We start from the raw sequence: 24,950 nt of genomic DNA, 5'->3' as shown, positions 1-24,950 counted from the left end.
ATACTTCCCTTACAGTCCATTTTTTATTTTAATAAGTTGAAGAGTAAAACTATTTTTGCAAACACAAAGCTAGAAGTGGGAGGCAGGATTTATCAGATTTACAGCCCAGAACTAGGCAGATGAAAAAATGCAGCAGTTATAAAATACAGGTGTGTTGGGTTGTTAAACACCACGATTATTATCCAATAACAGCATGTGTTTAAAATGCTTTTTACCTTTTATTCTCAAAAAGCAGGTTTATACCCCATTATAAAATAAGTGTATTTACTTCCAGAAGGCAAAGATAAGGGTCCTCTGAAAGTTCAGAGGACAATTTCTGTTGACAAACCATGTTACCCAACCTAATTTTGTTTATTAATGATTTGCCAAAGTCTTTCACTCAAGCACAAGGTCCAAACTTGCATGTTTGGAATAAATTGTCTAATATTACACTAAAAGGTAGGATTCAAAAATGCTATTTTTCAGTGGAACTCACAGGCATAAAATGAAAGGAGCAACATTCACCGAAAGAACTCAGTACAACTGGGAAGAAGGTCTATGAGAAACAACAGATAACATTATGGCTAAAACAAAGTGTGCAAGTGGTACTGAACATAGTTACAAGCTAACCTGAGAACTCTGTATTAGCTTGGAAAGTTTTTAGGAAGTTGCAACAGAAGAAATTTCTCTCATCTACCAACAAGCCTTCAGCTTCACCATACTTTTGTGCTAACCACCATGTAATAAATTCTGCCTTTCTTGTTTTCTGTACGACCCTGCCCCTTTTAAAGGTAAAGGTATGCTTTATTCCATATTTCAGAACATATTTTTGCATTGTTTTGGGAAAGTTTTTAAAATAAAAGCAAACTTAGGATGCCTGTTTATAAAGTACGTTGAAGGTCTGAAAGCTAAAGGTTAAGTGTCACAAACCTTCTGTCACAGCTCAAGGGTCTGACTGTATCAAGTTTCCAAGGCTTGGTGGAGAATATTTAAACATTTGTAGAAGAAAATATTCAAATTGTTTTATTTCTGGGACAGCTGATATAGACGCTACACTACAGGGTGGGAGTAGGGGTGGAGTAAGAAGAGAACCGCTCCTATTTTGGCATTATGAACTCTTATTGCTGGTTTATGAGTTCTTCCTGTTTCATTAAATGAGATGGCAATGCCTATACAGAATCTGAACTGCAGTTCCACTTCAACTACAAGAAGAAACCGCCAGTCTTGTCCCTAATGCTCCTAACATCTACATGAATCTTATGGATATGTCTGCCACTGAGTGGGGCTGGAGATAATACTTCTTTACCAATGATGAATGGCAACCAATGGGAGAAAGAGGCATGCCCTTTCTAACAGTAATCAAAGGGCAGTGGCTGCATGGGGTCATGCAGTGCACAGCTATTAAGAAACCTGCACCAAGTGGAGAAATGTCATTAGCATCATGCGTTTATTTGTATGCTACTCTTCCACAAAACTATGCCTGGGGTGAATCACAATATATCATGAATAATAATAAATATAACATAAAAAGAACAATTTTAGATGATAATGTCAATAAAACCTAACCTGAACAAAATAATTATGCCATACAATCTACTACATATTTTAGAAAATGCTTTGTCTGTTTGTCGTCTATACGTTCAGACATCACTCGAGATATCATCACCAAACTTGGCAGGAGAAGTCCGAAGGTGGGAGTGGCAATCTTTGTTGATGTTTGGATGCTAGCCACCATTTTGAACAAGGTGGTGGACCAAAACATCACTTTGGCCTGATTTTGGCTGTGTTTTTTTGGTTGGCTTTCGTTTTAGCTCATTCTTCGCTGACCTTCCCCTCCTTCAGTTGTGTTTTTTGACATGGAGTAGGTTTGGCTGCCTTTGATATATCACTGCCAAATACAGCACAACAATTCCCAAGGTGAGAGAGATGGGCATATTTAACTTTTGGATGCCAGGCAGAACGCTAAGTCATATGTTGGTCAACTAACAGTACTGAAAAACAACTGATACAGCTACTAAAATTATTCACATAGACTGAGGCATTAGCAGGGAAAATGGTAAGTTAAATTACATCACAACAATCTATTACTATCGATTTTAAAAACTCTAAACAAACATCCTTAAAATAAAAAGTCTGAAAACTGAAGTTTTGAACTTCCTGTAAGATTCCAAAGAAATCTCATTTTAAAAAACGATTGCACTCTAAACCACACCCCTGAAACACACAACTACATTTCTCTTAACGGATTACATGCGAAGCGAAAAGAGTTGTGCTGAAAAAAATGAAAATTCCAGGAATAACATTCCAGCAATTCTTAAGAGACTCACTTTTATTGTTTAAATCACTGTTTAAAAAAATCACAGCAGCCTGCAAGGGAATTTTTAGAAAGTTTAAGCCAAGATTATAATTACTATTACTGCCAGAGAGAAAGCAATTTTGCTTCTACAATACCTTATTTTTAGGTTTCATTTTTATAGATATTGCAAGACTGTTATGATATTTTGAGATTAGGTAAAATGATAGTTGAGCATTTCCTCAATGTTCAAAGAACACCTCTTACTACCCTGCCATAGGCAAATGACCAATTAATGGGGCTTTCCTCATTTAGGAATGTGGTATAAAGAACACAAAGGTTCTATCATACAGGTTGTGCTTCATGAACTGTAATTATTACTGTCTTAAGCACTCTGCATCTTGAGTCCCTGCAATAAAAAAAGGCTCTTTCTACAGTACAGACGACTCCCCTATTATGGGCAGGTTATGTTCTGGGCCGCCACACACATAAGTGAAATTGAGTAATGTGGGGTGCACTCTCTAAACACACTTTGTCTTTTATTTTAGATTACGTGAAAATTGTTCAGTTTGGTTGTGTATTTTTTTGATGTTTTATTTATTTATTGACGAGTTTTGTTATGCTGAAGTTATGTATTTTTTTCTTGTTGTAAGCCACCATGAACATGGTTTGAACTGTGGAAAGGTGGCGTGCAAATAATATTATGTATGTATGCAGGTACTCAAGAAGGGACATTTCAGAAAAATGGAATGAAATATAAGAATGATAAATATTGTATACAATGCTTAGAATATGACAAGCAGACAAACTAATTTGTACCTTTCCTACTGACTGAAAGAAGACAGCTATGTCTGTAATTTAGTACGTATTAATAGCAGCTTCATGATTTATGCAATTGCTGCAGGTACACTGCTGTTACACAATACATAAAGCAGGGGTCGGGAGAGTTTTTGTGACTTGGGCTGGTTCATGGTCCCGCAGACGCCAGGGTGAGCCGGAGTGCATGCACACATGCGTAAACGCTCCTTCTGGCGCGGAGGAGGCATGCACAGCTTCTCATTGGCTGCAGCAGCTTCCTGCAACCAATGGGAAGCCAGCCAGCGTCGCGGAAGCTGGTCCCTGCTCTGCTCCGGTTTAGCACGACGCATGGGAGCTGACCGAGTAGGTGGTGGGGGTCCATGGGCTGGTTAAGTGACCCCGATGGGCCTTAGGTTGCCGACCTAAATGAGCAACATACACATTTACTTTATAAAATTCACATGCCACTTGATTGTATGTGGAACCTCTAAACAGTCTACATCATCTAACCTCCATCTGAAAACGGGAGTACAAAAATTAATTCTAATGCTAAGCAGGTATGCTACTGGTCTACTTCTAAGTATGATCAGTCTGTTATATCAACCATAATCTCCTGCAATGCCTCAAGGGTGAATTTCTTTAATTCTGTTATCAGATTTTAGGACACTAGGAAACCATGCCCCTCTGCCGACTTATGTACCCTCCCCTGACAGGCTGCATACCTGCAACCTAAGATTTCTCTTGTATGGAAGGTGCTACTGCTCTTCCTGCTTCAAGCCCCTCCTGGTTCGAGGAGGCAGTGGGGCAGGGGACGGTGGGGAGTCTACTGACCCATCTGCCTGCTGAACAGCCTCTTCTTCTTCCACCACATCCACTGCACCTTCCTCCATCTCAATCTGCCTTGACTATCCTTCTTTCCCTGGTTCCTGTATTGTGGGCGACGTCATATCTCATAAATCTCGTCCCCTCTTCTGGTTCCCTCCCCTGGTCCCATCACACACTCTTCAGAGCCCTGGCAGTCCCTGCCAGTTTACTACTTTTCAAACAAGGAAACTAACAGGTCTTTATTAATGAAGACTATTTATATAGAACTTGCTTAGGAGATCACTCTCTTATTATAAGATAGCCCACAGGAATCTTAGACATTGCACATTCTTTGTGCAAGTATATAGAATGCATTTAATATAAAACTACTGTCTACTTGTGTTACCACAAATATTTAAAAGTCTAACAAGTATAAATGGGTATAATTATTATCATGGTGTGATTTAGTTTTATTAAAGCATCAGCTGGGTAGCATGTTTATACACAATGCCCTTCTTTGCAAGATGCCAGGAGGGATGCTTTTAAACTACAGAAATTCATACCAGTAGTCAAAAACAGAAGCACAGTTTTTGACAAAATAATATGTCTTTGAAGAAAATACAAGGGTATATCTCTTAGAGCAGCGGTTCTCAACATGTGGGTCCGCAGATGTTGTTGGACTACAACTCCCATCATCCCTGAGCTCTGGCCTTGCTAGCTAGGGGTGATGGGAGTTGTAGTTCAACAACATCTGGGGACCCACAGGTTGAGAAAGGCTGTTTTAGAGGAACAATTTCTTTCTAGTCACCTTTTTCCTTGTCTACAAAAATCAGAACATTTGACTCATGCAAAGCCTTTCACAGAGTATTTTTACATTACCCTGAACTGAACCACTAGTTCAATGTCCTTGACGTTTTGTCACACTGGGGCAATATTATGATTTGTGATCTCTATTGACCCAGAGACCTGCTGCATCTTTTCCTAACTATATTTTGCCATAGAGGCTAGTAGACCATATTATTTTCAGACTGTAGCGTCTCAAATATTTCCAGGAAATACTCTGAAGTTATCAGTCACTAGTCTAGATTAGAGGGATTAGCATATTAAAGGGAGAGGATCAAGTGGGTGGGGTAAAGTTTGAAATTGGGAGTTGGAGTCAAATCCAAAAAAAACACAAAAAAACAACTATTCCAACGTTATTCTATAAGGTTACTAAAATTTGTATGAGGTGAGGATAATGGTTTTCTGCTGAGGTCTTCCACATCCAAAGCATTTGGAAACCCACTGAACCTTTATTGAGGAAAGTGAACAAACAGTGTAGCACGCTGTTGGTTTTGGAGAGCCTAATGCAGAAGATACAGGATGGTTTCCAATTATGTCTCTCTAGTGACAGAATGCTCTTTGATCCTGGTTGGGATTCCATGAGGAAAAACAAAGGGTGGGGCTGTTTTAGATAGTTTCCCCTTCCTTCTGCAACCACTTTGGAAGGTCCCAAAATTTGTCCCAGTGGAACAGCATGGTGAAGTGGGACTGCAAAAGGAAAGAACATTCTGCTAGCTGTGTTTGAGACTCCCATTGCTCTAGGCACATTCTACAAGAGGGCAATTCATTAGCGCAAGCAGTTTCTGAGCTCTGGGTGCAGTACTGCGCCTAAACTTTTAGATTAAAACTGCAGAGTGGAAGGAACAGAGGACCTTTTTCTGCCTCCCCACTTCCATCTATTCTCTGAAGACTGGAGAAGAGACCATCTCAAGAATATTAGGAGGGTGGGCAGGGTAAGGACTAGACCATGTGAAAAATGAAGATAATATTTTAGCTACAGTTCATTCATTTTTAGCTTTGCATTCTAGTTATAAAAAAGTGCACCTAGACATTCTGTTGTGTCCATAACCTAGGTTTAAGGTACCATTTAGCTCCTAACTTTCATATCTCAGTTTCTAATACTGCCTGCTAGCAGAAGGACATAATTGGATACAAACCCTTAGATAAAGTTAAAACAATACAACGTTTGTGCTTAGGCCGTCAAGAAATTCCTCATTCTATCCTAAAAGCAAAATAACCTTTGTTCGCCTCAGACCTTATACAATCCCTTTAAGACTAATCTAGCTTTAAGAACACACAAGCACGTACAATTATGCCTGGTTTGTGTCAAATTTTGCTAAAAGGCACAGTCTTTGAAGTAATGACTTAGAAGCAAAGGTATGATGATTCTGTTGTACCACTAATTTTACGTTTCATCTCAGAAATATTTAAAAAATGTCAAATTGATAAACGATAAAGCCTGTGGGTAAAGAACAAAGCAAACCATGCTACTAGGCTTAGCTCCTTGTTTCGGTAAGCTCTTATTAAAACCTGTGGTTAAATGCATGTTTTTAGAGGGATTAACACAGGAACAAAATTTATGGCTGTACTTTTAGCGCAATGGTAAATTATGTGAATATGTATTCCTTGTAAAACTCCTGTCCTGCTTATACCCACAAATAGCATTTCATCGTGAAGAGTTCCGCACACAATTACACCAAATGTTTTTAATTTATGCAAGCATTTATTTACAAGTTGTTGCACCTTCCTTCAGGCACAAGCTCTCAGGGTAGCTTACAAAGTTAAATAAAAATGGTAACAAGTTTTTAAAAATCAAAATATAAGCAATGATGTAAAACAGTATACAACAGAAGAGCAGTAAAGCACAAGATAAAACAAAATAAAGTAAAATATAGAAACAACCACAAAAGCAGCAATATAAGAATTTAAAGTGCTGGAAGTTCTGGAAAAAACCAAAAGGTCTTTATCAGGCTTCCTCAACCTCGGCCCGCCAGATGTTTTTGGCCTACAACTCCTATGATCCCTAAATAGCAGGACCAGTGGTCAGGGATGCTGGGAATTGTAGTCTCAAAACATCTGGAGGGCCAAGGTTGAAGAAGCCTGGTCTATATTCTGGTGCTGAAAAGCCAAAGCTAATACCAGGCCAGCCTCCCTGGGAACATCAATTGGCATATGGAGTGTTCCAACTAAGAAGGTTTTTTCTCTGGTCACCCCAACTTTTGAAGGTGGTGGGGGACGACGACACAGAAAAGGTCATAAGGAATATAACACTTGGGCACATCCTTCCCAAAGCTAATCCTTCAGATACTTAGGTCCCAAGCCTTATTTATTTCATAAGATTTATGCACTGCTTATTTGTAAAAAGAGAAAGAAACAAACCTCAAAGAATTTTATGGAGTCAATTTTATTGCCAATTTACCAATTTCCTGTGGACCAAACGTACCTTATGCTGCTCCGAACTAATGTTTTGAGAATCGAAAAATAGTACTTGTGCCACAATTGCTGCTTAAGTAACCTCAACCATGTGCCACAGTTTTGTTTTGTTTTTCAAAGTCTGTTATGTCATCATCCAGACAAAATATGTAACTAATTGAAATTCAAAAAGACCAAGTCCTCAAAATGTAAGGATTTTCTTGCTGGATTAAATTATGGTTCACATAGTCCAGCATTCTGATTCCAACAGCAGTCCAATACCACTGGAGAAACTTGCAAACAGGATGCAAAAAAGATGAAGGCCATTCCCCATTGTTTGTCCCTGGAATCTGGAACTAGTATTCTCTAATTTTTGGGTGCAATGTTTCAGAGTGAGGGTGTGGGTTGCATACAGCCCTACTGCATTCAAGTTTTAGTATGTTCAAGAAAGTCAACTCTTACATCCTTCTAAACACAAATGCACAATTTCTGGCTAGCCTAAGCTGCAGGTCAAAACTATCTCTATTTTCCTGCCCCTTCTAGCTTGTCTGATGCTCAAAGAGGGGGTTAATAGCACCCCTTTGTCAAGGAGCAACTTAAGAAGCTCCTTACCATTTAGAGCTATTATGGTGAAGGTTCTCCAGGCACCTTGGCCTTGCGGTTACTGAACCACCTCCCAAGTTTTTGTCCAAGCTGGAGAGAAGGTATGGGCTGCTGTGTAAGTGCTAGGAAAATTCTAAAATTCTCATCCCACTTTGGAATTTGAAAGTTGGTTGCTTATCACACGACAAATGCATAGTTCGCATATCAAGTAAAAAAGTGAAAGTAAACTCATACGCACACCAACTACGTACACAGCATCATTGTTATCATTTCTACATGCTTGGTTAGTATACAGTATAAAGAAGAGGCCATGCTACTAACCTACACATTTTGGTGGTGTGATATTCAGAAGTATTTCTATGAAACTGATGATCTGAAAATAAACTAATCACAACCACATGTATGGTAGACTTCACACACACTGCAAGAAACATGTTGATGATAATGGCAGGTATGTGTGCATCTCAACACATAATTTAAAATACAAGATATATTATCATTTCTGTATGCAACAATATATAATATACTGTTATAGCAAACAGAATTTGAGAAACATTTCTCACATTTAATGGACTTGTAATTGACTAAACTGTCACAATTAAATTGAATGGGTGCTCACATATTTTCTGCACGCATACATAATAATTATGATGAAATCTTAAAGTACATCCTGATTTAACCAAAATATAAACTGATTTTAAATGTTTTAAATATGTTTTATTGTATTTTTACTTATACTGTTTTACTCATATTGTTTTGCTGCTTTGTTGTTTGCTGCCCTGGGCTCCTTTGGAAGAAAAGGTGGGATTAAATTTAATGAACAAACAAATAATCTGTTGTTGTTTTTTAAGTGTGGGATATATTTTTATGATTGGTTTTTAGTGTAGTTGTTTATGTTTGTCATTTAAGAGGGGGTTTTTTAGTTAAAAAGTGGTTCAGTAAATTTATAAAATAAAAATATTTTATTATGTCATAACTGGAACTGTAGGACGAGACTGAATAAGTTTTTTTATTTTAAGAAACCATGATCCAGAGGGAGGGTAGGGGAAAGAGAAAGACTTTTTTTTAGCAGACAAAATATGTAGCACCAGGGTAAGGTATACTTTTAAAGGTGTAGCAGATTAAGAGTTTTGACTTAAAATAGCAAATTATCAGAGCAGACACTATATAATTGATACATTTAACTGTAATTGAGATTTTTGCATGCATGACAAAGCAACTATAACCAAAGCAAAAGAGCTTCTTTCTTGGAACCACCTTAAAGACTAGGTTAAAAAAAAGACAAAGACATTTTTCTAACCCAAAGTACAAGTCACAAGTTTCAGGATAGTTGCATGCCAGCTGGCACAAATCTTATTTACAAGTTCACTTGCTGTCCAGCGATGGATCCACAAACTACATGTCCAAGATTCTACGGCGTGTAAAAGCCACTCATTTTAATGAGTCAGGAAATTATTTTGACTTTCTAAAAATTAAAGCACTGAAGAAGCAGAATGTCACAGTTTGCTAGAAAGTGAACATATGCAGACCCTCTAAGATGTTGAGCAAATTGCTGTCGAGTTCTGAACAGTACACTATTGAAACACAAGAACTTTAATAAAAGTTATCCATGTGCAAAAGTTACTTGTCTGAGGAAAATTAAAGGGCTGAGGAATTAACTCACATCTGTAAAAGATCTTATCCGATTCCCATATGCTTGCAAAACTAACTTTATATTAAAGTAGAAATTTAATGGCAGGTGTTGTTATGCATGTTGTTTGCTCTTGGCTAGAACAAAAACAGCAAAGATGGACAGAACAGGGAAAACAGATGCCACCACCTTTCTTTTATACAGTGGTACCTCGGGTTAAGTACTTAATTTGTTCCGGAGGTCAGTTCTTAACCTAAAGCACCACTTTAGCTAATGGGGCCTCCTGCTGCCGCCGCGCCGCCAGATCACGATTTCTGTTCTCATCCTGAAGCAAAGTTCTTAACCTGAAGCACTATTTCTGGGTTCGCGGAGTCTGTAACCTGAAGCGTATGTAACCTGAACTGTATGTAACCTGAGGTACCACTGTAATCTGATCAATCTGAAATAAGGGTCATATGAATTTCCAAAATGTGTTGTTCACAGAACAAATTTGTAGACAGTGCTTGTTACTATTATCCCATTTGGTAATCCACAATGTCTAACCATAGCAGACTCAACCTGACTAGCCCTGGTCTCCCATCTGACTGTTCTTTGTCCACATCCCTACTCTGGATTATGTCTAGTAAAGTATTGGTGTAGCTGAGGAAAATCTATTATTTTTACCTTCTTTCTGGATATTACCCCAATGTTAGGAATCTTCATTCCCACTTCCAGTGTTTCACACAGCATGTAAGGAAGAAACATTCTGTGTCTTATACTTCAGACTGCTTCCGAAGCCAAGCAGATCACTACACAGCCTCTGTGGCTGGCAGCCATCTTACTAATCCTCTGCTCTCTCCCCCCACCCCAATCCCTGGAACAGCCTTAACAGTTAACTATTAAAGTGACATTGTTATACAGTGGTACCTCTGGATGCGAACGGGATCTGTTCCGGAGCCCTGTTCGCATCTTGAAGCGAATGCAACCCGCAACTGCGCATTGCGACTCACCACTTCCGCAGATGCGCGTGACGTCATTTTGAGCATCTGTGCATGCGCTCCATTACTTCCGGGTCGCCGCGGAGCGTAACCTGAAAATGCTCAACCTGAAGCACATTTAACCCGAGGTATGACTATAATGTACTTTCTCAATAAACCTCAGTTTCTGAAATGGCTGTGACTGCATCTCTCTTGCTCTGCAGTGTATCTTGTGAAGGCATTTTGCTACTTCGACTAAACAATCTGAAGTTACTCAGTATGGTGTAAATGAAAGCCAGGATTGGAGTGAGAAAATGCTCCTCTAGCATATCTGAGCTAAATTCTCTCAAACTATTCATATTTTGGAATGGCTTATTCCCTAAACACAGAGAAATAGTTCGCAGATGTGTAGACACATGTTCCGAGTAAGTGTGGTAACAGTGAGTAATGAGTGTAACTCTTCTGGAAAAACCCTGCCCATATGAAGCAGAAAACAAACAATATATTTGGGGAATCTTCACCACTTGCATTTTATGCAGAATGGTAATGCCAATCAGTTAATTCAAATCTATGCAATATACCGTAGTAGGTGAACGGGTCAAGATCTAAATAGTGAAATGAAACACAGTGGAGTAGTAGAAGGTTGTCTCACACATACTCTGTACTTGATGACGCTGTCAGCAAATAATAACTTTTGTGGGCGAATGAGCCAATATGTTGTCTCATGCTACATATAGAAATTTCACATCCCCTCAAACACAGAGCTTCTTTGATAATTTTGAGATATGTTTTTGCTTCTACATGAAGAATGTAAGCTTTAAACCAGTATCATCTCAAAATTTAAGAAGTTTTTAACTTTGAAGTATGGATATTAGCTATGAAAGAATGACCAGAAGACATAGGCTTAGTTGCACACTTTCTCCCTTAGAAATTGCTTGGCAGTTTAACTGGCACATTTGCCAACAGAATGGGTTTGAAATTCTGAGAATTAAAACAAGTGTGCATAATCTAGCAAAATGTTACTCATTAATTGCCTCAATCAAATGGAACGGTCAACTGCAGCTATGCCCCACTCCATTGCCTTGACTGTGAGTCAGTCAAAATTTTGCTGGCTTGTACTCAATGTCACTGATTTCTTTCTCCTTCCTGCAGAAACGTTTCATATCTTTCTCAGTGCTTAAACATACCAAGGCAACGGGCAACAGAAGAATTTTCCAATCTCTACCTAGGTGACTGGCATTTTGTTTCACACCTTGCAGGAGATTTCCTTCAAATCTCAAACCACTTCCAATCATACTATTTTTGTACACCTCTGAAGTTTCTCCCTATGCAAGTGGCCCATGTCACCCACAAGAAGCATAACTCAACGCTAGAAATGTTGTTGGCACATGTCTGCTCCAGAGGCAATGCAGTAAGCACTCTGGGGGTGAAGTCAAACCACTGTGTTAGTAGTATCAAAGTGACCTCCCCAGGGCATACGCCTGGGCAGTGTGTATGGAGGTCCTGGGCTACTCAGACGACAAGACCCCCTCCCTCTTGGCCTTGCTGATGTGGTCCAAAGGAAAGCAGAGCAATACATTTGGCAGGAGCTCAGCTGCAGAAGCTGCCAGAAGGAGGCTGTGATGGACAGCAGAGCCAGACCAGAGTCTGGTGATGAAATTCCTCAAAATCTCACCAGAGTGCTGGAGCATAGCTCTGATTGGCTCCCAAGACTGCTGGCTAGAGGGGGTGGAGCAACACTTTGGAGAGGGAGAAAAAGAGAAGCAGTTTCTGAAGGAGTTTTTAGATAGGGATAGAAAAGGGACACGGGTGGCGCTGTGGGTAAAAGCCTCAGCGCCTAGGGCTTGCCGATCGAAAGGTCGGCGGTTCGAATCCCCGCGGCGGGGTGCGCTCCCGTTGCTTGGTCCCAGCGCCTGCCAACCTAGCAGTTCGAAAGCACCCCCGGGTGCAAATAGATAAATAGGGACCGCTTACTAGAGTCTGTCAAGACTGGCCCGTACGGGCAGGGGTACCTTTACCTTTAGAAAAGGGAAAGAGCTGGAGTTAGAGTTTAGTTTGAGAGATAGGGCTTGATTTGAGATGGGAGACAGTGTGATTACGATAGGGTTTGTCTGAGAGAATTGGTTCTGATTTGAGATGAACATCTTCTCTGAAGAAATGATCTATAGCAAGAGGAAGAGAAGAAGAATTTGGATTTGATATCCCACTTTATCACTACCCTAAGGCGTCTCAAAGCGGCTCACAATCTCCTTTCCCTTCCTCCCCCACAACAAACACTCTGTGAGCTGAGTGGGGCTGAGAGACTTCAGAGAAGTGTGACTAGCCCAATGTCACCCAGCAGCTGCATGTGGAGGAGCAGGGAATCGAATCTGGTTCCCCAGATTACGAGTCCACTGCTCTCAACCACTACACCATGCTGGCAAGAGAGCCTTGCAGCTGAGATAGGAAGACCGGGTTGAATGTCTGGGGAAGGTATACAGACACAAGTTAACTGTAGAGCCGAATCTGAGTCAAGGGAAGTATGAAGCTGTTGAACTACAAATTACCTGGGTCTCATTCCAATCAGGAGAGGAGAGTTGTTCTATGAAAAGGCGACTCCCAAGCCAGTAACAAGAGGTGAGGTGTGTTATACTAATTGAAATACTTCATGAGTGGGATTGTTAAGAGAGTGGGTAACTGACAAAAGGTGCCCCTCGCTCATAAACCAAAGTATTAAGATGGGAAGTAAGCTGAGCTGTGTCAGAAGTATTTAACTGTAACACCTGTCATAATAACTAAGCAAAGGAATGAGAGTGAAGTAACAGAAATTGAGTTAAGCATTTTACCACCTATTTTAGAAACAACATCTACCTGAAGTTTAAAAACTGATTTTTAGCAACTGAAATTTAAGAAAAGCTGTGCATATACTACTGTTTCTAAGCCTGTGACATCTTTATATTTGGTTTAAGTAATAAACTGATTTCTACCTGAAAGAATGCGTCTCCTGACCCAACTTTGTTCCACTTTTGTAAATAATACTTTTCTTCATTGATCAACTCCTCCTGAGACTCCCTGAATCAAAGTTTCCCTCCCACAAGATAGCCTGTGGTAAATTGTATAAATTGGCTTAATTGGTGTACTGTGTGGTGGGTCCACTATATTTAATTTGAGGGTAGTTACAGGGCTGAGTCTGCTACAGAGAGACATACAAGATTTGATGAAGTGAAGGGCCGTGGGGGCTGACCAAAGTTGTTGACCCTTTTTAAGGATTGAAGTTGTTGAGTTTTTTAAAGGGTTGGAGTTGTTGAGCTTCTTTTAGGATTGAAATTGTTTTGTTGAGGGTTTTTTAGGATTTCACCCCCAGGAAACTGCTACAGGGGTCGAACTAGGCCCCTGAAAATGACTTTGGATATGCCTGCTCTACAGCATGTGCAGAAACGTCTTCTTGGCTATTTGACCCACTATTGGTATCACCCACACAATCTGCTGGAGCATGCAGGGGTTTGAGACCCATTGGCTACTCTCACCTGGTTTAATGTAAAATTAGTAAATGAGAATTTTGTTCTCAGTGTATGAGAAACATGCTTGAAAGTCAATAAATCAATGGCTAGTGTCATGAAACGTGTACCAACTTCTCACATCATTGTTAAAAAATATCAGAAAAAACTATTGGGCAAATTTATACCTAACTCTGGGTGAACCAACACTCTACCCTCCTGATTGTATTGATGCACCCTTGCAATTGCTCAAATACCTATGCTTCAGAGAAACAGATTAGTAGATTGCTGATAAAAAGAGGCAGTGCTTTCTATTAGTTGTCATCAGAACAAACAAAAACAATAACCCAAAATTATACTGTAGCCAGCTCCTACATATAAGACATACCTCACTTATTTCAAAGGTAGAGCCATGGTAGAGCCTAGAGGATTAAGTACAGTGGTACCTTGGGTTACAAACACCTTGGGTTACAGACGCTTCAGGTTACAAACTCCGCTGACCCAGAAGTAGTACCTCGGGTTAAGAACTTTGCCCCAGGTTGAGAATGGCAATTGCGTGCTGGCAGTGCGGCAGCAGCGGGAGGCCCCATTAGCTAAAGTGGTACCTCAGGTTAAGAATGGTTTCAAGAACGGACCTCCAGAATGAATTAAGTTCATAACCAGAGGTACCTCTGTATAAGTGTTTGATTAAATGGATTTGGAAAATCCAGTCACAATCTCCAAACGAAAATTATTAAATGCTTAGTTTTGACAGGCAAAATCCAGATACCAGAATGGTGCTCCTCATAGTAGAACAAATTGTTTTAGTTTGTCTTTACACAGGAACCACTCTAGTATCCACTACAAACCTTCAGATTAGTTGAAGCCATTTTCAGGCAGTTGTCATGCATAGAATACTAACTTGGGAAAACTTTGTGCCCCTTTCACATAGCAGTGCACATTCCATCTGCACTATTTTGTGTCTTTGCATTCCCTTATCCTTTTGTGAATTCCTGGTAAACAAAGTAGCACATCTAGAATACAACACAAATAAAAGGCTAAATACAAATCTGTACATCCATCCTAGGACTTCCATGAAATGATTTTCACTTGCTAAAACTAGGCAATACCAATCTGGTATTAAGCTTCGGGTATTAAATGGATATTAATGATACTGTTTTGAATATAAACATACGCACGCACACATACACTTGCTTATTCTTCCTAAGTGGTATTGAATACAGTGGTGCCCCGCAAGACGAATGCCTCGCAAGACGGAAAACCCGCTAGACGAAAGGGTTTTCCGTCGCGGAGGCGCTTCGCAAGACGAAGTTCCCTATGGGCTTGCTTCGCAAGACGAAAACGTCTTGCGAGTCTCGCCATTTCCCCCCCGCTTTCCCCCCCTTCTTCAAAGCGGCTAAGCTGTTAATAGCCTTTTAACAGCTTAGCCGCTAAGCCGCTAATAGCGCTAAATCGCTAATAGCGCTAATCCGCTTAGCCGGCAATGGGGTTGCTTCGCAAGACGAAAAAACCGCTAGAAGAAAAGAATCGCGGAACGTCTTGCGAGGCACCACTGTATTCTTCTCCCAACCCTGGTGCTCTTCAGTTATTTAGTCGCCCAGAGTGGCTGGGAAAACCCAGCCAGATGGTCGTGGAATAACAACAACAACAAATAAATTATTATTATTATTATTATTATTATTATTATTATTAACTACTGGGGCTGATGGAAGTTGTGGTTAAACATCTGAATGACACTGGAATGGAAACGCATCTTGAATTTGAGTGTTCTATACAGCCCACTTCAGGCTTTATCATGCCATGGAGCAACATAGGTGCCACAAGAGTCTTCATTTAGATTTAGTTATGGCTGCACTTTTATTTAGGAGCAAGACTTAATTCAGTAAGATGTGTATTGTGGTAGGAAAAGCTCCAGCAACTCTCAGGCTCATGCATGTTTCCTCCCCCTTCTGTACACCTGCAAAGAGGGCACTGGAAGCTTGTGTCCCAGTTTTAATTAACTATTTGTTGTTTTGTGCAAAACCAACATGATGAAACTATGGTTTGTATGAAACAAGTCAATGTCAGACATTAGGTTAAGATTAACCATAGTTTTTAACCATAGTCTAAAACACATTTTAGGGTTTAAACTGAATATTAAACTTCAGTTAATCAAAAAAACATACTGCAGCGCTCAGTCTCATCGCACCTGCACTGAAAGAGACAAGAGAGAGTGTGAGACCCTAAGGGTTGTTGCGGTTTGTTTCTGCCTGAACTGGCCCAGTCTTACTTCTGAGAAAGCATGCATAATAATAATTTAATAATTTATTATTTATACCCTGCCCATCTGGCTGAGTTTCCCCAGCCACATCTGATCAGGTTTCACAAGGGCTCCAAAATGAATCTGTCAAAGTGACTTTTACAAGAGAAATCAGATGTGCTTGGATAGGAAGTGAGAAGCATAATGACAGACTAGAATAACTATTTTTTAAAAATTAAACAATACATGGAGAAGCAGGCGAGATATAAGAGCAGATATCAAATCATGAAATGCGAAGTCTAAATAATACATCACATGTGGCAGAAATCTACACAACTAGCAATTAGCAAGTTGGGAGTACCTTCAGAAATCTTTTAAAATGAAAGCTGTATTTGAAATTTTAAAAAAGTATATTTAATAATAGACAAATTAGCTATGTACTTCCACAATGATACTGGTTTATTCTTTCAGCAGACTGGCCTAGGTATGTTCCAAAATGCATATACAATCATTAGTATTTGCTGTATAGATCAGAAATGGGGAATCTGTGGTGTTCATATGAACTATAACTTCTATCATCTCTGACTACTAGCCATCCTTACTCCAGGTGATGAGAACTGTACTCCAACAAACTCTGGAGAGCATTATCCTTGCTGCAGAACCTCATTCACGCACAATGTCAATCCATCATTTGAAGGCTTATTCTTTCCTCATTTCAATTATTTGCTTCCCCTTTAGTACAAACTAAATTTTGCCATTATTTTGCAAGCCATGGTTTTTTATTTGGTTTGTAATCCTACCATATGGCTTTCCCATTTCAACAGACTAAAACCTTTACTATCATCCTTGCAACCATACACACAGAGATGAAATACAATTACTTAAACCTGAGACACTTCAGAATAGGAAAGATGGGAAACTGGAAAATAACAGCCCCTCTATTGCCCCCTAGGCATTCATATTTCTGCTGAAATTCAGTTTTAAAAGATGCTAAACCACTGTTTGCAGCAACTGTTGTTTAAAATGAAGGCCACAGCTTAGTCTAAATTAGCAGTACCCAACTGGTGCCTTTCAGATATTGTTGGGACTCCTTACTTCCATTAGTCCCAGTCAGCGTGGTGAATGGTCTAGCATAATGGAAGTTCAACTCCTGCAACATCTGCAAGGCTTCATGTTGGCTACCCCTGGTCTAGAGCTACTATAGGTTTTCTCTTTCCATTTGCTTAGTGTCTCTTTTCTGTGGTGGAACTGCCTTTAAAGGCAGGCTTACTGTTAAAACAGTTGTTAATCTGGACATCGCACCAAACCATAACTACAGCATCCTTAATGAGGGGTTGGCATGATGTCTGAAGTGTTTACATTTAAACCAATAAAATATTCTGTAAGCTCTTAGGAATAAAACCATATTTAATATTTTCTTTTTAAATTTCCTAATAGGGTATTATCACACAAACAAAATAGCTCTCCACCAAATATCAAATCAAACTGTGCCCTTAACTTACAGCCTTGCCAATGAAAATGTGTGAGCAATTAGTTAAAGACTGCCACTCCAGTAGACTATATTCCTAACCATGTAAGCCTATACTCAAAAGGATATTCTATTAAATTTAATGTGATTTATTCCCAGGTAATTAGGACTAGGATTGCAACTGTATCATGCTGAAAAACTTGAAATTATGAGTTACTAGCTCAATAGGCATGTCCCACTTGAAAAACAAGTTATTCATCATAACACTGATATTGATTTTGTAGAGCTCTTTAGTTCTTCTACCAATTGGAATAAACTACTAATTGGAATAAATGTCAACCAATCAAGTACATTCACTGTTTCAACAATGTCCTACAAAAGAATCATTTTCATAATTTTACATAATTAATTTTCACTTTGTTCTAAAGGTTGTATTAGACAAGAGTTCAGCTGTGCAGCATTAAAAAGTATAAATATTGTTAGCTATGTCAATTTTATCTGAGTTAGATGGCCATGTCATGAGCAAATCCTAGTCACAAAGTTTCTGGATGATGAAATATATTCCAGCCTAGAAACTCTCCTGCCGTCCTAAATTAGTCAGCCTTTAAAGTGCCATGAGGATCTTTGGCCTGGTTTGCATGTCACTTTAAATCATTAGGATTGAAGCAAGCATGTAGTGTGCTGGTGTACGCTGCTCAAAAGTACCATGGTGCTCCACCACCACGTGGAAGAGGAAACTAGAGGCTGAGCTGTCATTACGTACACTTTTTTCCTAGCAAACTGATGGTGAACCAATGTTCATACTTGAATCACTATCATGGTTTGTTAGGAGAGAAACAAACAATGAGTGCTGGTTCACATATATAAGCCAGTCTCTGGTTCATTTCCTATTCCACGCAGGAAAGGAAGGAAGGAAGAAGGAGCGCTATGGAGACCTGAGGAGCTTGCACAAGCAGTTTAGCATTTTCTGAAAAACGTATTTGTTGCTTGAACTATGTATATATTAGTGCTGCTTTCCTATAAATAAACTGCAGAACAATCTGAAATAAAAGCAACTTCTAAATACACGGTTTAAATTAAATATCAGAAATAGATTGGGATGGCATAAAAAAGGAGTCCGCAATCATTACCTTTCATATTTCAAAGTATAGTATTTCACAAGCAAGAATTTCAGACATGCCAGGCAATGCCATCAGTTGGATAAATATTACCACTAAACACCCCCCCCCCGAACTCCTAGGTACAAGTTTACCATTTAATGCATATTTTATAGATTTTACATTGCATTCATGTTAAAATATATTGGAAAAATATATCTAATTCTCCCCCCCCCATATTCTTATCAAAAGGAATAACTCAAATCACAGTATCTACAGTATTTAAGTCTCATGAGTTTCTCACCGTGTTTCTTGAGTGACATTTACTGTAGTAACTGTATAAGTAACTTGATGATAAAAAGCAGCCTAGCAACAAGTCCCCTCTTCTTCAGCAGAAATTCCTCAAAAATGTTCCAAAAACATGCAGTACAAACTGTTGCTCATTATAATATCATAAAACAAAACATACTAGTTGCAAACATTCCATGTGAAGGGGTAAAGTATGGTGTTCACAATGAGATTCCCATGAGCAATGAGATTCCCTATCCATCCCTGCAGCATGAATCGATGGGCAAGAATGAAAATAGGACATTATAAGGAACAGGAGCTTGGTGCATGCCCCAAAATTCCTAGAATGTCTTACCGCTCCATGCATACCAGCATATGCACATCCAGGTGTAATAAGGGAAGTCCCAGATCAATGCAAAATAAAAACCTGTATACCATTTTGTTAAGTATGTATGCAGAACAAATCAAGATTTTCAGATAAGCCTTAAGGCAATTTCAATACGTAGGATAATTTTTTTAAGCAAGGTGCAGGCTTTAAATCACTTGAAACAAAAGCACAAATGAAAGTTTAAAATAAAAGTGAGAGAGGCAACAATGAAAAAAATGTAAGTTGCTATCACCACATTTCACATTTCTAGGTTCTGGATAAATTTTCTGTTCATACAGACTTGGAATGAAAACATACTTTTAAAAAACTTCTGCTCCAAATATTTTCCACATTTATCATTATTAAGAAAGACTACTCCACGTTTTTTTATCAACAGAATAAAGTCTTCCTATGATTCATATCTCAATGGTAACCAAAATGTAGATTGAAACATAATGTATTATCTTTTCTCTTTTAAATACTGTTGATCAAGGGGAAGGCAGAGGGGAATCCTACTTTGAACACTAGAGCTGAAAGTTTCGTAGGCTGCAGTTACTACACCAAAGCAGGCACAACACACCATTTTAATGAAACGCCAACTGTTCTGCTAGTTGTAGAAAGCCTTCTGGATGAACTATTTGGATTTAAGATCTATTTGTGCTTAACATTCCTATTTTAACATTTCCCTGACATATATTTTAAATCATGATTCATCCTTTACTGCTGATGGTCGTTTTATTTAATAAAAGTAATTTCTTTATTGCAATGTGTTAATTCATGCACACAAGCACGAGAAATTATTATTCTCTTTCCAACTACAGGAAGAGACAAAATGAACATTGCTGAAATAACTATCCTTGTAATAAGTTTAGAACAAAAACATCTCTTACCTTGCAAACCCATTAGAGAAGACAGGTCTGCCAGAATAATTCAAAGCCCCCATTGACGTAAGAGCATCATCCCCAGATCCCTGGCACCTATTCCAATTTTCTGAACCAGCAGGATGAGATGGAATGGCATTGAAAACTGGTTTCTGATCCTGCTGTTGAGTGACAGGTGCTGTGTTCAAGTCATAGTGGTAGATTTGTCCTCCAGACGTGCTGACACCATGAACCGAAATAGCAGATGTCTTACTTCCAAGCATATTTGACCCAGAGAAGTTAGCCTGACAATAAACTGTGCCTATTTTCTCTTGCTTTATTACCCCAGGGGTGCACAGTTCAATAAAATCTTCTTTTTCAGTCTTCACTTGTGGCAACTTCACTGTGGAGCTGTGCAACAGATCCCCACACTCATTAATTTTAGGCTTAGTATCTGGTAAAATCGGAGGCTTACAGTCCTCCATTTCAGTTCCCTCCAGGATAAAACTATCATCACCAAGAGGTGAAAGCAAGCTGCTGTCATCCAGTATGGGGTCCATTCTCCAAGGGCTCCCATTTGTTTCTTTTCCTGGAGACACTGGTGGCAAATCAAAATCCTGCAAAATATCAAAGGTGCTTTGGTCTTCAGGAAACAGCTTCAAGTTGCCACCATTAGTGCCAACCTGGCTTTGCGCTAAAGCCCCTTGCCCTAAAGTGAGATCATGACTAGCCATGCTTGGGAACTCTTGTTCTAGAGGCACATCCACAGATGCAGTACCCTTTGAGCCTTCTGCCTGACTAGAGGATTTATTCAAACTTGCAATGCTTTCTTCCAGGAGCCTAAAATCCGTTTCTGCCGAAGAGAGACTGATTTGGCCCTGCTGAGGAAATCCAAGTTCGTTTCCCATCACTTTTGCCTCTGTCTCCCCCATATACAGTCCCATGGAGAGCGACACTGCTTTAGACAGATCTGGCTGCGGCACATTGCTTCCCAATCCCTTTGACAAGTCAGACACAGCAGGCGGTTGCTTGGAATCAGACTGAGAAGGGGTAGGCAAGGGAGACGTAGCTGCAGGAGTCTTGGCAGTAGCTCCTCCCCTAAAGGATGGATGGAAGTCCATCACAATTCCTCCTTTGTCACGGAAGTGAGCACTTTTCCCTGCTTCCTCCCCTCCAGAGGACTTCAGTGATTCTTTGGGCTCCATTATTTTAATACTGGTTATAAAGAAAGAGAAATATTCACCATTAGCATAAAACTTGAATAGTGCAAATCCAAAGCCCTTGAAGCTCCAACACTGAAAGAACAGACACATATTCAAGAAAACGGTAGACATTAGATTAACACTTTCCAATACTGGAATGAATTTCTAACCCAATCCATCCAAAGGGCTGGAATTTTTCCAAGCTTTTCCCAATCTAGGTTATAGTAAAAGCATATTAAACTAATAAAAATAACATCAACTCATCACAACCGGAACACACCAGTAATATTTGTCCCTGATGCAATAAATATTGTTTACTACTGCATACATACTTGCAAAAAATCTATGTGACAACTTCCATTTCCATTCACTTAACACACCAACCCAGGTTTTTCAATACTGCCTAATGTACCAACTTTGCCTAGGGGGGAAAATTCCCAGGTGATACCAGTGACTTTCCAAATATCTCTCTCCCCCCCCCCCCCAACTTTACCCAGGTTTTTGTAAAAATACAATTTTAGAAATATATTGTTCCACTTTAGTCCAATGCCATGGTCAGTTTCAAATAGTAGATTGTAAAATGTAGACATGTATATTTAAAAATAAGTGTGTGGAGAAGAACACACACATTTAATCCTCTACATTTCATATTATTCCCGGAGAACGTAAAATAAAAAGTAACCCATTTGTAGTGAAATCCTTACAAGAAATGAGACAGTTTCCTTTTAAATTTTAAACCTTCCATATCTTGTACCAACTTGCATGGAGAAAAAGCTAAAGTCGGCATATGTTGATGTATCTAAAAACTGCTGATGCTTGTGTAGAAATAATTGCATTCCCATCAATAATTGATCAGGAGGTCAAATTAGGACAAAAATGACCAGGTGTCAAAAGGACATTGAAGCCAACATGGAAAAAAGTTTACTCTTAAAGTAACAGAGAAATATAACAATGTGTATTTAGTTTCTTTTAAGTTCTCCTTTTCAGGGCATTGCATAGATTTCCCCCAAACACTGAAAGCTGTAAAAGGTGCTAAAAGATAGGAAGCTTTCCTTAACAGCTCTCCCCAAGCCAAAAAAAAATGGCATAATGCAAAAGAGAAACAGCCTACTCTTGTCAAAAGTTGCATGAGACTTAAAAAAAAAAAAAAAAAAAAGGCCATCATGTAATTAAAAAAAGCACACAGTTGCATAGTTTTGAGGGGGAAAAGGGAAGGACAAGGGGAACAACTGGAGTTACCACATTTTCACAGGTTTCTCTTGCACAGACGCAAAAGCCATTAAATGATAGGCAACGCCGAAGGGGGAAAATCTATCACGATACAGCTCCTCTCCGCCCCCGAGGAAATATATCTAAGCACCTTCTTTCTGAGTTGAAATTATCCTTTTCAAAAAGCAGATTTCGAAAAGAAAAGAAAAATGTGTTGGGACCTGTTGAGCATTTTGCCTGGCACGCCCACCAGCCCTTTGCTTCAAAAACTCCAACTCCGAGTTTTCGACGACTTCTTGGTTTCCAAACCCTTGGGGCCCCGTCAACTGAACAAAAAACAAAAAAGCACGACGGGGGTGGTGGGGTTTTGAGCGCCTTTCAAAATTAAAAAAAAAAACCCAAAACCCAATTCTCAACAACAGATGTTCATTTTTAACATACACACACAAATCAACTGGAAGCAAGTTGGGCGAGGAGGGCAATAAATTATAGCACTTTTTATCATTAAACAAAATTTCATTTCTCAGAAAAGAGATACTATATTGGGCATATCGTCCTTTTGGGATTGAAATTGGCCAGAGAAGGTTGTGAAATAGGATAGCGAACCAGTTTCCGCACCCCCCTTCCTCCCATCCCACGCACGCACACGCATATTGTGTGTGCGAGAGGGAGACACACATACACACGCACGCACACCCCTTCTCTGACGTCCAAATTTAACGTGGACGACTTTAAAGTTGAGACGAGGAGCAGCGCTTCTCCCCCCCAAAAAAATCTTCCTTTCCTCAGCTCTCTCCAACCCCCCCCCCCAAAAAAAAATATCTGGCCTCACGCCTCAGCAACAAATCGCCTGGTCTTAACGGCAGTGGGAAGCGGGTCGAAGGAGGGGGGGGCGGTAAGGAGAAGCCGAAACGGGCAGACATTACTGAGGAAGGGACGGAGGGGGGTGACCTCTACGGGGGGGGGGAGCAGGCCGCCGCCGCCTTCTCCCTCCCTCCGCCGCCCTCCGCCTCCCTTCGAGAATCCTAAAAGTAGAAGCCATTCCTCGGCCCCCACCCGCCCCCGCCGCGTCTCGACAGCCAGCCAGGCAGACGGACATGGAGAAGAAGCCACCCCTTACCTTATCCAGTGGGGGCGCTGGGACTCCTCTAGCCGCCAACTTCCATGGCTCCGGCACCACAGAGCCAAGCGAATAAACAACTTGGAAGGCGCGGGGCGGAGGTTGGGGGGGGGGAGAGAGACTGGAAGGAAGGAGAGTTACGGGGCGACGGGATTGGGTGTGGGGCGGCGGCGAAAGCTGCCGCCCCTTTGCAGATGAGAATGCAGCCGCCCCCCGCCCTTCGCCCTACACAGGCGCCAGAAGCAGCAGCAGAGGCGGCCCCCTCACCTGCTCCTCTTCTTCCCCCCTTCTCTGTCTGTCTGTCTGTCTGTCACACACACACTCTCCTGTCCCCCCTCAATTAATTAAAGCCCCACTTGGCGCGCCCCGCTGCCTCTCCTCCAGCCTCTGCCCCCTCTGCATCCCCGCCTTCCCCCTTCTGCACTTCACACCCACCCAGCGTCCCGCCCTCCCCCTTCTCCTTCTCCTCCCTTCCCCTCCTCTCCTCCCAGCCGCCGCACCGTCCGCGCTCCCCTCTACGGCTTTGCCCCAGCCACAAAATGGAGGACGGCGGCGCTAGCAGCAGAGGCTGCTGCCTCCTCCCCCTTCTCTCTCCCTCGCTCGCTCGCTCCCTCCGTCCCCTCCCCCTCCCCCGCCCCGCAGACATGCAAAGAGCGCGAGCGAGAGAGACGAAAGGGAAGCGGCGCTCGCGCCCGCCCGGCCGCTCGCGGGCGCAGCATAGCAGAGAGCGCGTGTCCAGGGAGGGAGAGCGCGCGCATTGCGGGGCAGCCGAGGGGGAACGGTGCAACCTGTTGACTGAGAGCGGCAACTGCAGCCCCGAACAAGGCCCTCCTTTTCGCCGCCGCCGCCGCCTCAGTCTCCTGCTTTTCGCAATCCCCCCTTTTGGCCACGGCGGCTGGCTTGCTCGCTCGCTTTCTCTCTTCCACCCTCCATTTACCTACCAATACTTTTCTTGCTCTTTTGCTTTGCTCGACCCTTCCTGTGCTTGCTATCCCCGCGTTTGGCGGAGGGGGGGAAAAAAAGAGGAAGGAAAAAGAAAGTGGCGCTTGTTGTGCGACGCGCTCCTTTTCAGGCGTGTTTACTCGGAAGTAAGCCCCTCTCGTTTTGGCGGGGTTTACTCCCATGTAACTGCGCTGGGTGGCAGCCAGACGGCAGGTTTCAACTTGGAAACAAATCTCATTCAGCACAGTGCGATGTATACATATAATACTGTATATATAAATAGATATAGGTCCACCCTGTGTAGGATAGGTCTTCCTTTAGGAGAAGTGAAGGAGGGTTGCCCAGTTTTGTGAGGAGCAAGCCAAATTCCACTTTCCAGGGAGAC

General features: G+C 40.9%; 1 protein-coding gene across 3 annotated transcripts in view; it reads right to left on the bottom strand.

The window, feature by feature from the left end:
- NR3C1 (nuclear receptor subfamily 3 group C member 1) overlaps positions 1–24,035 on the bottom strand; it is a 52,037-nt gene extending 28,002 nt beyond the window's left edge. The window contains exons 1-3 of one of the 3 annotated variants that reach the window (XM_077924487.1): positions 23,624–24,035; positions 22,655–22,829; positions 20,123–21,307 (exon numbers count right to left, since the gene is read on the bottom strand). In XM_077924487.1, coding sequence (XP_077780613.1) covers positions 20,123–21,297 — 1,175 coding nt within the window. In that variant the 5' untranslated portion in view covers positions 21,298–21,307; positions 22,655–22,829; positions 23,624–24,035. The remainder of the gene's footprint in view (positions 1–20,122; positions 21,308–22,654; positions 22,830–23,623) is intronic. The other 2 variants (XM_028717924.2, XM_028717925.2) reach the window with 2 other exon arrangements.
- Positions 24,036–24,950: the final 915 nt, after the last annotated feature.

Source organism: Podarcis muralis, chromosome 2, assembly GCF_964188315.1.
Source record: "Podarcis muralis chromosome 2, rPodMur119.hap1.1, whole genome shotgun sequence".
In the NCBI taxonomy this organism is placed as follows: Eukaryota; Metazoa; Chordata; class Lepidosauria; order Squamata; family Lacertidae; genus Podarcis; species Podarcis muralis.
Note: the sequence above shows the minus strand (reverse complement) of the source record. Positions and strands in the feature narration are given on the sequence as shown.